The following is a 13,597-nucleotide window of genomic DNA, read 5'->3' as shown; positions in this document are numbered from 1 at the left end:
TAAAAAAAAATATAAGAGACTATCATACATAAGCCAGTTAAAAGGTAAGACTCTTTACCAAAATAAATTATTTTCTAAGAATAATCTACCTACAATTGATTTATAATTGACTTGTTAGACCTTCTTTTTTGGAATAACTAAAGAGCAGATATATTACATATAAGTCGTATGGTATTTGAAAATACATAGATTTTCATAGAAGAAAGCATAATTTGAATAGGGAAAATGTAGCTAGCCAATCCTGACTCAGCAGGTAAAGTGCTTAAATGTGTTCACAAGCCATGATGTCCCTGTGACCTAGTAAAGATAACGGTAGTACGAAGAGGATGGGCAGGAAGGGTGCAGAACACATTCTAAGGAAGTTGGATTATGAATTGAACTGAATTAGTGTCATTATCTGGATTCAATGATACACTTCCACAGCCTGTTTCATTCCTGGCAACCATCTCAGAGGTAGAAGCCAAGTCCGGACTTAGGAAGCAGAGATATTTTTGTTCCTAATTTCTTCACATGGTGCTACCACAAAGGAGGAAACTCCATAGGAAACTATGATTGAAAATGACTTTTAAAATAGGTATAAAATGGTGTATATATAAAACATTTCCCAAAGACACTGAACCACAAAAATGCTATATATTTTAGAAATAAAACTTTATTTTTTAAAATATGTCTTAATTGAAATAAATTATATCACTTCTCCTCCTTCCATTTGTCTCTTCAGCCCCTCCCATACCCTATGCCCTCAAGTTGATAGTCTATTTTTTAATGGTCTAAAATGAAAGTAAAAATGGTGTTGACCCAGCTTCTTAAAAGAAGCAGTATTAACATGAAAGCAGAGATGGTGGACATATTTCTGGACACCCTCTCCAAGGAAGCCCCATGGTTTTTAGAGGAAGGGTATATTAATCAACGGTGCTGGGAACATTTGGGAAGGGATCTCCAAGCTTCTGATATGAAGAACCCTCTACCTGTAGAGATGTTAGCCATCTGGAACTTGGTCAGGGCATGCTTGAGGGACGCCAGTGGAAAGTACAATGCTGAAATAGAGGAAGGAGCAGCGGCACTTGAGGAGGCTAAGGAGATTGCTTCTCAGGCTAGCAGCCGAAAACCTAAACAGCTTAAACAACAAACCAAAGATAAGAAAGAGAAGAAGGAATCTAGCTCTGAAGGGTCTACTAGTGACAGCGATGGGACTGATAGTGACAGTGAAGTCTGTAGTAGGATGTCCCGCTTGAGTTTGAGGTGCGGTAGGCCGCCCAAACCATCAGCCCCTCTGTTGCCTTCTCCTCTCCCTATAAAGATGAGGGAGACAAAAGGGGAAAGTGTAGTCTCCATGCAGAAGTTTGGAAAAATGTGCCCGCTGTTGTGGGGGCCTTCCCAGTATTTCAGGATCAACAGGAGCAACGGTATCATGAACCCCAGGATTGGAAGGTTGTACAAAGATTGAAGGAGTCAGTTTCGACTTATGGGGTCCAGGCTGCCATTACAGTAACTCAGATTGAGTCCCACGTAGCCCAGCTAATTCTTAAGGGTATAAAGGTGGGGCTAGGAGCTTTTGGTAAACAACCTGATGTAATAATCATGCCATATACTCCTAAACAGATTGAGGTACTTGCCTCCACTAATTGGCTTCAGTTTGGCATGAGAAATCCTATGATATACCCCAGAATTACCCAGACTGAGCCAATCCCAGGTGCTGTTAATATATTTACTGATAGATTCAAAGGTGGTGTGGGAGTAGTTTATGTTGAAGGAAATCAACCCCAAGCTCATATATTTCCCTATCAATCTGCACGAACTGTTGTTGGAGCAGTTAGTATTTGCTTCTTGCATTACTCATATGTCAGGAATGTGTGTAACCTCTGTTCAGTATCAGAATTTTTCCAGAGCTGCAAATCTGTCGCGTGCAATTGGTGCGATGCTGCTAGGAAATTGGAGTCATGATCTCGACACAAAGATGAAGGAATTGCAAGCATCAATTGTTGCCGTGAACAACACTTGTGTGGAGATTGCAACTGCAAAGCAATGACTGGAGATCATCCAGGGAACTGTGGGATTCATAAAAAATTGGGGAGGGATGGCCTTTTGGGTGCTCCTGCTGACTGTTGTGTGTGGAGGAATGCTTTGGTGGATGGCACATATGTGAAGGCAGCACAGGGCTGATAAATGAGGCTATGGCAGCCTTGGAAGCAGGAATATACCCCCCCAGTGTTGGCTCAACATGCTGGATCAGTAATCAATGATGGGTAAGACCCTCATGTGCGCATACCAACCTAAGACAGGATGGCGAAAGTGAGTTCGTCATTCCCATGACAGGTAAGGATGTGGCATGGATGGGGGCAACCTAAGACAAATGCTGATCGCAGAGCTACTAAAAAAAAGGGGGAGATTCAGGAAGTGGGTGCGGCCACATGGGCCAAGATGGCACTCTGGACCATTGCCAAGCCCCGTGAAACCCACATGTTTACTGCCTTGCCCGAACATGCGCAGTGAGACTGCATGCATAAGCTGCCTGCCAAGTTAGATTATTCCTCGTGATCCGGATCTGTCAGCCTATCTGTGACCAACCTGAGCTCATGCTTGGAGCATTTGTGATTCTGATTGGATGAGGTGGTGTGGAGCAAGATGAGGTCAGTTGTCGCTACTGTATAAGAATAGCCCCTGCCCCAAGTAAAGCGGAAGCTGCGGAAGCTGCGTGAACCCGTCTTGGTGTCCGTGTTGTTCTTGTCTCTGCGGGTCAGAGACTGTGCCAAGTTATTGTTACATAAATTATATAAATGTATGTATCTGTAATATTTAATGTTCTTATAGTTGTTCCTTTGAGGGTTAGTCTATTTTGAAAGACAATTTTGTGTATCCCTATTCATACATATGGTAGATAGATCAGAGAGAGAGAGAGAGAGAGAGAGATAGATAGATAACTAAGTTACTTAAAGAGATGAACATATAAGCCAAAATTATGGGAACTCTACACAACATTTATACTGTAGTTTTTCTGAGTTTCAATAAAAAGAATGCACATTTGCCATTTTGATCCAATAGAATCTTCAATATTATGTATTATCTTAGAATGTAGTCAGTTGCTTACCTAGTGGTGTAAGGTGTCTCCAGGTGATAACAGGTTCAGGGCGCCCATTGGCCATGCAGACCAGGGTTACATTGCTGCCCTCATTCACAGTGACATCCGAGGAGATGTTGGAGATCTTTGGTGGAACTGTAGATGGAAGGAAATGCAATATATAATTATAATCATTCTAGCAAAAGCAAAGTTCAGCGATGAACTATACAAGCAAAGTTAGGTACATTCAGACATTATTAGTAAATCTGAGATTTCTGCTAAGTAGCCAGGATACTGTTAGTTCCTACACTTTTTTAATAGTTCTCCAAATCACTCTAGAGGCCTTTAAGCATCTATAAGGAGAACATACCCCACACTGTGGACAGCTGAATGCTTAGGAACTACTTAAGACATGTATAATGAAACTTGTACTAGATCCTTTCTGGTCAGGACAAATTAGAAGGTATGTACATTCTTAACAATTTTACAATAAACAATCTTATCACCATCACTTAAATTCATTATTTCATATATAAGGAAGAATATAATCCAACCTCCAAATGCAAAGAAAGGAACGATTGATATTTAATGTAAGGTCAGAGCTTTGTGCTATTAAAATGTAGTATCCACATGTAAATTGCATAAGATAATCAATAAAATAGAAAGCTTCTACATATATTATATCCTTATATAATATAACAAATTAAATGACATAACTAAATTAATAGGTATTGTATTAACTAAATAGATTTTATAACCATACTACAGCATTTATTTTTAATGCTACCATTAATAATACTACTAACAATTGAATAAGTTAACTTTAGCTAAACTTATATCTACCATGATGTGTAGTATACTTTAGAAATAACATTTTGTATAATAAAAGTCAGGTGTGCTATGAAGGGTTTAGCTATAGGTAAGCTACCAGAGGCACAGATGCGAATAAGTGAAAGCAGAAAAGGAATGTGAATCCCAGCAGACTCCACTCTTAAAACACTCCTTGAACAGAATTTCATCTTCACAATCCAGTCAACCAGATGGCCGAAAAGGACAGAAATTGCTTTTTGGTGATGTGAAAAATGAGTCCCCAAAGGCAAGCAGTACTGCCGCCTGGTCTCCTTCATTAGCGTCCAGGGTGGCGACGTTAGATCCCACTCCGGTGGGCTTTGCTGGGGAGCGTGGGAAGTAAATTGCTCACAAATTTCATCACTGAAGCTACACACTGATTACAAATAGCGGGGCTTTGGGTGGATTGTGACTTTCCTTTTTTCTTCTTTTTAAACTCAGCTGCCTCTGTGGTAGCTGTGAAAATATACTTCTGAGGGAGGAAGACAAGATGAAGGAGCTCAGTAATCAAAGAGCCTTGTTCCTTGCCACTTGTCGTACCCACTACAGATACTGTGTTCCTGCCCAGCTGGGACATTTTCTGCTTAAAGAAACAACTACATGACAGTCTTGAGGGAGACACTGATGATAGTTAGGAAAGCAACATCTGAGTGGTTCCGTGTACCATGAGAAGGAAAGTGATGGAGCGCCTTCATGACATTAGCCTGCCTTGGACAAAAAGACATGCTACATCGTCTCTGGATAAAAAGCTATGACTTGGAATCCAACCCACTGGCATTGGACTACAGTTGATTATCGTCGTTCACCTGAGTTTCTATTGCTCTGTTAGCTTCTGGGATTAAGGATTATTTTCCTGGATTTATTCAGTAATTTTCAATAAGTTAGGATAAGACTTAGGATAAGAATTTGGAGGGTCATACCCAATTTATAAGCAAGACCCTGAGGTACAGAGAGGAATAATAGCTTGTCAAAGGTGATCCCATCAAGAACAACAGCTGGCTTTACATCTCAGAGTTCCTGAGTGCTTCGTCGTTCTTTTGTTTAATATGCATAGTTTTTAATTTTTATTTGAGGAAGCCAGTGTTCTGAATGCCTCCAAGTGTGACACAATCAGTGACAGTACACAAATGAGCAAAAGTGCTTTTAGCACTCCCCCAATTACCCCAAGCTTGTAATAGGAAGCTCTGTAGCAGTTAAACCAGATAAACTCCCTTTACAATTACATCTAAATTGTAACAAAATGTAAGACATATATGTACGTGTCTTTTCAACCAAATGTGGGGCAATCCAATTTGCTATGTGAAAATGCACAAACTTAAAAACAAAAAGTCCATTATTAGTATCACTGCCAGATATTACTCATAATAAAATTGTTATCATATATATAATATATATCACATATATCTTATCCTATATCATATATATCATATACACATATATGAATCTATATTAAGGCCCTTGCATTCACTTGTCATGTTAGTTAAGGCACTTAGACAAATACATGTAAACTAAAATGTAAATTTAGAGTATTGACCAGGGTTATGTTGTAGTAATCAAATCATACTGACTGTCATGATCAGTGTGAGTCAGCTCAAGTCTGGAATACCAGGGATGGGAATGCCTCAACATTTGTACTAAACATTAAAAAATAGATGCTAATGTATTGCTGCATTATACTTGCATTTCAGTCACTTCCCATATGTCACTTCCCATAGGAAGTGACCGAAATGCTGATTTATATCAGGAGCTTCCTATAAGAGTGTGCATGTCAGATAAGATTTTATTCTCCAAATAAATTACTTCACTAACTTTCCAACTCAACATCTCAATTGCTGCAGGAATTATATGATGCCACATCATCACATCCATCCAACTTCTACCTTAAACATTATGAGCATTCTTACATCAAAAAACTTCTCCAGTGAAGCTTTCCAAAGCCCCTGATTTTTTCGATTGTAATACTATCTTTCCCAAAAATATTTAATTTATTAACACTAGTCTCTTTCTTCCAGGATTATCTGTTCTTGGTTCCAAGACACCAAACTCAATAGACTTTCTTGTTACACTTCTGGTGATATTAATTTTGGGGATCATCTTACTCTTATTCAAAGACTGTCTTTAAGGGTTTGGCTGATTTCCCATTTGTCCTGTCAGTTTGCCCCTTTGAGTGATCTTACCCATTTTGTCACTTTAGATGCTAAAGTCATATCATTGATGACCTCACATCAGAAAGGAAGCAACTCCAGCCCAGATTTTTGCTAACATTTTTCCGTCCACATTTTTGATTTTTGACTAGTTCATATCTCCATTGTATGCTTCACAGATATGTTATAGATCAATCTCTACTTTCTCATGAAATACTTGTGTTTTATCATCTTAGTGAATATTGTCGCTATGGAAAGAGATGCTTTGTGTGTTTTTTTTTTTTTTTTTTTTTTTTTTAAGCATAAAAGAGATATTTGGGCAAACTCAAACCAACCAATCAAACCCCCTCAAATCATCTCTTTTGACAGCACTTTCTTTCATTGCCCATATGGAATTGACTCCATGTTGTAAATATCTCATTCCTACATTACTCCCTTGGTTTACTCTACTCAGCCCTATTTCAGACATCAACATTTTCCTCCTCTCCTCCTACTCTTCCTCCTGTTCCTCCTCCTGTCCTTTCTTTTAGTGGTGGGGACCTTGAATTATTGGAAATGACTTAAGTCTGACTCTATGACACTAGCCTTCTCCCCATGTTGACCACCATACATTTTCCATAGAACAGCAAAAATTTTGTAAACTATAAGTGAGCATAATATCCCTTGACTGATATTGCCTTCAAGATTGTATCTCATTGTCTTACTGTAGTTCAGGGCTCATTCTCATTGCTTCTTTCTTATCTCTCTAACTTTATTTCCTTCTCTTTTTGCATTGTATCTTCCCAATTAGAAGTCTATACAACTTTTGGTTCTTGGAATAGGCGTCCTTTATAACCACACATTTAGTATTCTGGTACTTCTGCAAAGAGTGATTTTGTTTGTGGGTTGTTGGTGGTTTTGTTTTGTTTTCTTTTGTTATCTTTTGTTTTCTTTTAAATGTGTGGGGGCACATCTCCTGCATGGGCTTCAGTTGGTGAGCCTGTCTTCTGACTTTTATTCCACCTCTGTCTATATCTCCTCTCCTCATGAAATCCTGTTGGATGAAAGACTGGCTCCTATGTTCTCACAGAACTAGTGAGAACCACAACACTGCTTCTCCAACTGAATGCAGAATACTAACTTTTAGATGACTTTCCTGGTAACCTTAGTCATTTTAAGAGCTAGGTGGAAGGTTTTCTTACCTGCTGAGTCCTGGCACTTGGAATATGGTAGATGCTCAGCTAGTGTTTGGGAAAAACGAAGAGAACTTCAACTCTACACCCATTCTTAAGACTTAAGTGTGTGTCATTGATTATTTTTTGACACAGAAGACCACACATCTCTTTTGCCCACCAAAATATGGCCTTGAGTAGCATTTCTGTAGCTACCTCTCCAGTCATCTATTTCTCCATTAACTTTTTTTGACTGCTGGTTTTCATAGTTAGGAGGGTTGTTTTGCTTGTTTAAATGGATCTCACTTTATGTCTGTCTAAGGTTCTCCAGTGCCAGGGTTACAGTGCATATATACTACCATGATTGCCTGACATCTTTGACTCTTCCTAATTAAAATAAAAATCTCCATGGCACAACAGAACATAGAAAGTATAAAGAGAAACTTGGTGTCTCATTTTCTCAGTTACAGATTTTCTAAGTCTTAACTGCCCTTTTCCTGTTGTTCGTTTCCTAGGGGGAGTCACAACTTTCCTAATCACATGACTTTATCCCTAAATTTCTGTAGAAGATCATAAGATATAAATTTAGAACATCACCAGTCACAACAAATGTGGCAACCCGAAGGCTTCATTTCTTACTAGAAACTGTATAAACGTTTTAGAAAGTAAAAATATGCATCAAATTATTACTGCTGCTTCACACTGTGGACAAAGGATAGGCAGTAGTTGAAAAAAAATCACATAACAAATGAAAACTAACCAAAACTAATGCTTTGTGTATTTTCTGAAATGATTCTTCCTCCAGGTCACATTTATTTCTATACAAGTGATGAAACATTGCTTTTTCGCTTTCTCTTAATCCTCGGTAGGTATGACTAGCTAGGAAGTACAGTTTAACATGATAAACTTATTTGCACTAGCAAATACAAATTAATTTTCAAAGTCACTGGAACATTGATTTATGCTCGATCTTTGAGTCATTCTACCACTCTGAATGGTTTGTTTTCTTTGGGGGCCATTGCCTCGCAGCCCTTTTTCATAAGATATTCGTGAGATTTATTATCTTTCCCTACATGCAACACCATCATCCATTTGTTTTATGTTCTCAACCTATTCAGTTTCAGTGATACCTCCAATTTGTCTGTATTATTTTGTTTTCTTAGTGACTAATGGGAGCTACTTAGGCTGAAAGGATCTGACCTTTTGATGTCTTGGTTCAATTTTCCCCAATTTATTTTCTGACTCTTAATTTTGTTTGTCATTATTTTTCTTTGTAGAAGTTTAACATTCCTTGACTTTATGTATAAAGTTTTTTATTGTCTCTTCTATCTTGTGTGCGTGTATGCATAATCCTTTTGTAAAATATGACCAATTACATACTTAAATTTTTCTTCCAATTACTTATTTTTACATTGAAATATTTAAAGCATCTACAAATTTAAGTATGATATGAGAAATAATAACATTTTTCATGTCTTAAATTTTAAATAATTTCCCCAAAACCATTAGGTAAAAATTGTAAAATGTAAAATGTAGAAACTATTTCGGTTTTTACACTTCTCCCAACAAGTGCTATAAACTAGCTAGCCTAGTCTTTCTGGGAAACATGTAACTATAAACCTTACTTACCATGACAAGTAATTTTACCAAAACATTTTAAAACATACCATTAATCTTTTACATGCTCCATCATTGTGAGCTCCTATGGGGTACAATTATTATGAGGTAAATTTAAAATAAAAACTATTTTCATTGATGACACTCTTATTGAAATAGATATGATAGATAAATAAGTTCTGTGTTAAAGCAAAGTGCTTTTAGCTTCTCACTGTGAAGTTAATGGTTTTAAAATAATTCTAATATTGGGGTAAACGTAAATACATCCATTCCTTTAGCTATGCAATGAACTAGCATCACTCAAGATAACTACATTATCCGTCTATCACTGCCACCAGGTTTTTCGTATAACCCCTCTTCTACTTTTCTCTCCTTGGACTATTAAATTCTGTGGGTCCATACCTGGCATACTTCATCCTGTTAAGACATTTCTTTAATGTCTCAGGTGAACCTGGGTGCTCAGGCTTGGGAACTCAGCTATTTGACAAGCTAAGGTAGAAGGACAATGGCCTGCTTTGTCAACAGAGTGCAAAACCACTCTAGGAAGCTTGGCAAAACCCTGCTCTAAAATAAGAAGAGGGCTAGGGTAGAGCTCAGTAATAGACATCTGCTTAGCATGTACAAGCCTGGGGTATTTCCCAGAACCTCTTTCTTGTGGTAAGGCACATTGGTTTTGCTTTGGGGAGACCACTGATCAAATAGGAATTTCGTTAAGTTGATTCATACTCCCTTGGCTGAGCAGTGCACACATACCATCTGGGACATCCAGATCTGACCTCCTTAGAATATGGTTCTTAAGGAGAAAACACTCCAGAGAAGACATAAATAGTTTAAACTATGGCAAACTGTTCATAGCCCAGTCTGCTTCTCTCTTTGTCCAGTCTTTTCAATCTCCATGCCTTCCTTCAGTAGGTACCACACATATCTCCATCTCTACTCCATGTCAGTACTTTTATCTATAGGACAGAAATACCTAGCTTACAAATAAAGTTGTGAGAGCTGCCAGCACACGTGGACTCACTGGCACTTCTGGCATTGCTACTGTGCTTGCACCAAGCTCAGCTGAGACTCTTGGATTCCAAGAGAAGAAGAGAGGGGTGGCTGAAAGAACCACTAAAAATAAGGCAGGGTCCTAAATAAACATGCTTTTCAGACAGGCAACAAATACCCCTTAAATATAATTGCATTCCAAATACTGTGTGGGACACAATTATAATAATGTATTTGTTGCTTACCTGAATTTTAAATTTAATGGGTTATTCTTTTTTTAAAATTAGGCATTTTCTTCATTTACATTTCCAATGCTATCACAAAAGTCCCCCACACCCTCCACTCCCTTACCCACCCACTCCTACTTCTTGGCCCTGGCGTTCCCCTGTACTGAGGCATATAAAGTTTGCAAGTCCAATGGGCCTCTCTTTCCAGTGATGGCCCACTAGGCCATCTTCTGATACATATGCAGCTAGAGACACAAGCTCGGGGAGGGGGGGTTACTGGTTAGTTCATATTGCTGTTCCACCTATCGGGTTGCAGATCCCTTTAGCTACTTGGATACTTTCTCTAGCTCCTCCATTGGGGGCCCTGTGATCCATCCAACAGCTGACTGTGGACATCCACTTCTGTGTTTGCTAGGCCCCGGAATAGTCTCACAAGAGACAGCTATATCTGGGTCCTTTCAGCAAAATCTTGCTAGTGTATGCAATGGTGTCAGCGTTTGGATGCTGATTATGGGATGGAACCCCAGGTTGAGGAGTCTCTAGATGGTCCATCCTTTTGTCTCAGCTCCAAACTTTGTCTCTGTAACTCCTTCCAGGGGTGTTTTGTTCCCAATTCTAAGAAGGGGCACAGTGTCCACATTTTGGTCTTCGTTCTTCTTGAGTTTCATGTGTTTTGCAAATTGTATCTTGTATCTTGGGTATTCTAAGGTTCTGGGCTAATATCCACTTACCAGTGAGTACATATCATGTGAGCTCTTTTGTGATTGGGTTACCTCACTCAGGATGATGCCCTCCAGGTCCATCCATTTGCCTAGGAATTTCATAAATTCATTCTTTTTAGTAGCTGAGTAGTACTCCATTGTGTAAATGTACCACATTTTCTGTATCCATTCCTCTGTTGAGGGGCATCTGGGTTCTTTCCAGCTTCTGGATATTATAAATAAGGCTGCTATGATCATAGTGGAGCATGTGTCCTCCTTACCAGTTGAAACATCTTCTGGATATATGCCCAGGAGATGTATTGCTGGATCCTCCGGTAGTACTATGTCCAATTTTCTGAGGATCTGCCAGACTGATTTCCAGAGTGGTTTACAAGCTTGCAATCCCACCAACAATGGAGGAGTGTTCCTCTTTCTCCACATCCTTGCCAGCATCTGCTGTGGGAAGCCACAAATGCCATTACAAGATGGCGCTGGTTTCTTTAAGCCCGACGCCCATGAATATGGGTAAACAACCAATGTGCGCATGTGCATAAGAGTTTTTTTGCAGAGTCACTGCCTGGCCCAATGAATATTAATGAGGTACTGGTAGCATAACCAATCAGGTATGGACACGTCACTCCTAGGCCTATATAACCAGCGCCATTTCTGGGTCTTGGGGTTTTTTGCCTACACAGTCCATGCTCTCCCAATAAACGTGTTGCAGAAGGATCCCGTTGTGGCGTCTTACTTGCTGGCAAGTCGGGCGTCCCACAATCTGCTGTCACCTGAGTTTTTGATCTTAGCCATTCTGACTGGTGTGAGGTGGAATCTCAGGGTTGTTTTGATTTGCATTTCCCTGATGATTAAGGATGCTGAACATTTTTCAGGTGCTTCTCAGGCATTTGGTATTCCTCAGGTGAGAATTCTTTGTTTAGCACTGAGCCCCAGTTTTTAATGGGGTTATTTGATTTTCTGGAGTCCACCTTCTTGAGTTCTTTATATATATTGGATATTAATCCCCTATCTGATTTAGGATAGGTAAAGATCCTTTCCTAATCTGTTGGTGGCCTTTTGTCTTATTGATGGTGTCCTTTGCCTTACAGAAGCTTTGCAATTTTGTGAGGTCCCATTTGTTGATTCTCAATCTTACAGCACAAGCCATTGCTGTTCTATTCAGGATTTTTTCCCCTGTGCCCATATCTTCCAGGCTTTTCCCTCTTTTCTCCTCTATAAGTTTCAGTGTCTCTGGTTTTATGTGGAGTTCCTTAATCCACTTAGATTTGACCTTAGTACAAGGAGATAGAAATGGATCAATTCACATTTTTCTACATGATAACCGCCAGTTGTGCCAGCACCATTTGTTAAAAATGCTGTCTTTTTTCCACTGGATGGTTTTAGCTCCCTTGTCAAAGATCAAGTGACCATAGGTGTGTGGGTTCATTTCTGGGTCTTCAATTCTGTTCCATTGGTCTACTTGTCTGTCACTATACCAATACCATGCAGTTTTTATCACAATTGCTCTGTAGTACAGCTTTAGGTTGGGCATGGTGATTCCACCAGAGCTTCTTTTATCCTTGAGAAGAGTTTTTGCTATCCTAGGTTTTTTGTTATTCCAGATGAATTTGCAGATTGCCCTTTCTAATTGGTTGAAGAATTGAGTTGGAATTTTGATGGGGATTGCATTGAATCTGTAGATTGCTTTTGGCAAGATAACCATTTTTACTATATTGATCCTGCCAATCCATGAGCATGGAGGATCTTTCCATCTTCTGAGATCTTCTTTAATTTTTCTTCAGAGACTCGAACTTCTTATCATACAGATCTTTCACTTCCTTAGTTAGAGTCACGCCAAGGTATTTTATATTACTTGTGACTATTGTGAAGGGTGTTGTTTCCCTAATTTCTTTCTCAGCCTGTTTATCCTTTGAGTACAGAAAGGCCATTGACTTGTTTGAGTTATTTTTCTATCCAGCTCCTTCACTGAAGCCATGGGTTATTCTATATATGGTTCTTATTCACTAAATCTGGTGAGGCAAGGTGCAGTGAGTGCCTCATAGTCAGATCCAGCCTACCTGAGCTAAAATGCACATGCAGAAATAAAGGATCACTCTTGTCTCCTGTTTTCAGATGTTGGAGTTGTTTGATCCCCAGAAATAGTTAAGAAACACAACCAAAAGCCCACTACTGTGAGAATATTGCTTTCCCTAGTTCCTGCAAGTCTGCATCTCTAGAGATGCCTTTCCCCTGCTTTCCAAGTTAAGGACTTTCTTCCTTTTATTTGAATCTATTATCTTCCATATTCTCCTTAGTAATCACCACTTTCTTGCATCAAATTAGATAGTTTCCATCACTTAAACCAGAAAATCCTAAGTTTGCAAAATTAAAAGTGGTCTTGAGGGTAAGTTTCCACAGTAGCCTCTCCATGGCTATTGATTCTTCTCTGTCAGTAAATGTTGCCTTAAAATAACCCCAAACCTGTGAAACCATCTTTACTACCTGTGAATGGCTTGATCCCTCCCCTTACCTTCACCCATGTGTGCTGCCTAATAAAACAGGACAATGAGTCAAAGGAAATCAAACAATTACTCCCAGAATAGGACCAACAGTGGTCAACTGGCCCATTTACATAATCTCAAATAATTTGTTTTTCTTACTTTTATGAAATATAAAACACTATGCTTTTGTTGTTTTAATTTCTGTTTTCATTTGGAGACAGGGTCTCTTGTACCCCAAGTCTAGTACATGCCTAGGATGATAACTTTGAATTCCTGATCCTCCTGTCTACACCATAACACCAGTGCTGAGGACTGAACCTGGGCACATACGAGGCAAGTGCTCTGCTGTTGAGCTCTATCTCCAG

General features: G+C 39.1%; 1 protein-coding gene across 6 annotated transcripts in view; it reads right to left on the bottom strand.

The window, feature by feature from the left end:
* Positions 1 to 13,597, bottom strand: part of Lsamp (limbic system-associated membrane protein) — a 2,197,426-nt gene that overhangs the window by 223,239 nt on the left and 1,960,590 nt on the right. For all 6 annotated transcript variants that reach the window (XM_030249137.1, XM_030249138.1, NM_001361282.1 and 3 more), the window contains one exon: positions 3,089 to 3,214. In XM_030249137.1, the coding sequence (XP_030104997.1) occupies positions 3,089 to 3,214 (126 nt within the window). The remainder of the gene's footprint in view (positions 1 to 3,088; positions 3,215 to 13,597) is intronic.

This window comes from Mus musculus, chromosome 16 (genome assembly GCF_000001635.26).
Source record: "Mus musculus strain C57BL/6J chromosome 16, GRCm38.p6 C57BL/6J".
Lineage (NCBI taxonomy): Eukaryota > Metazoa > Chordata > Mammalia > Rodentia > Muridae > Mus > Mus musculus.
The sequence above is the reverse complement of the archived record's forward strand: the minus strand, read 5'-3'. Positions and strand labels throughout refer to the sequence as shown.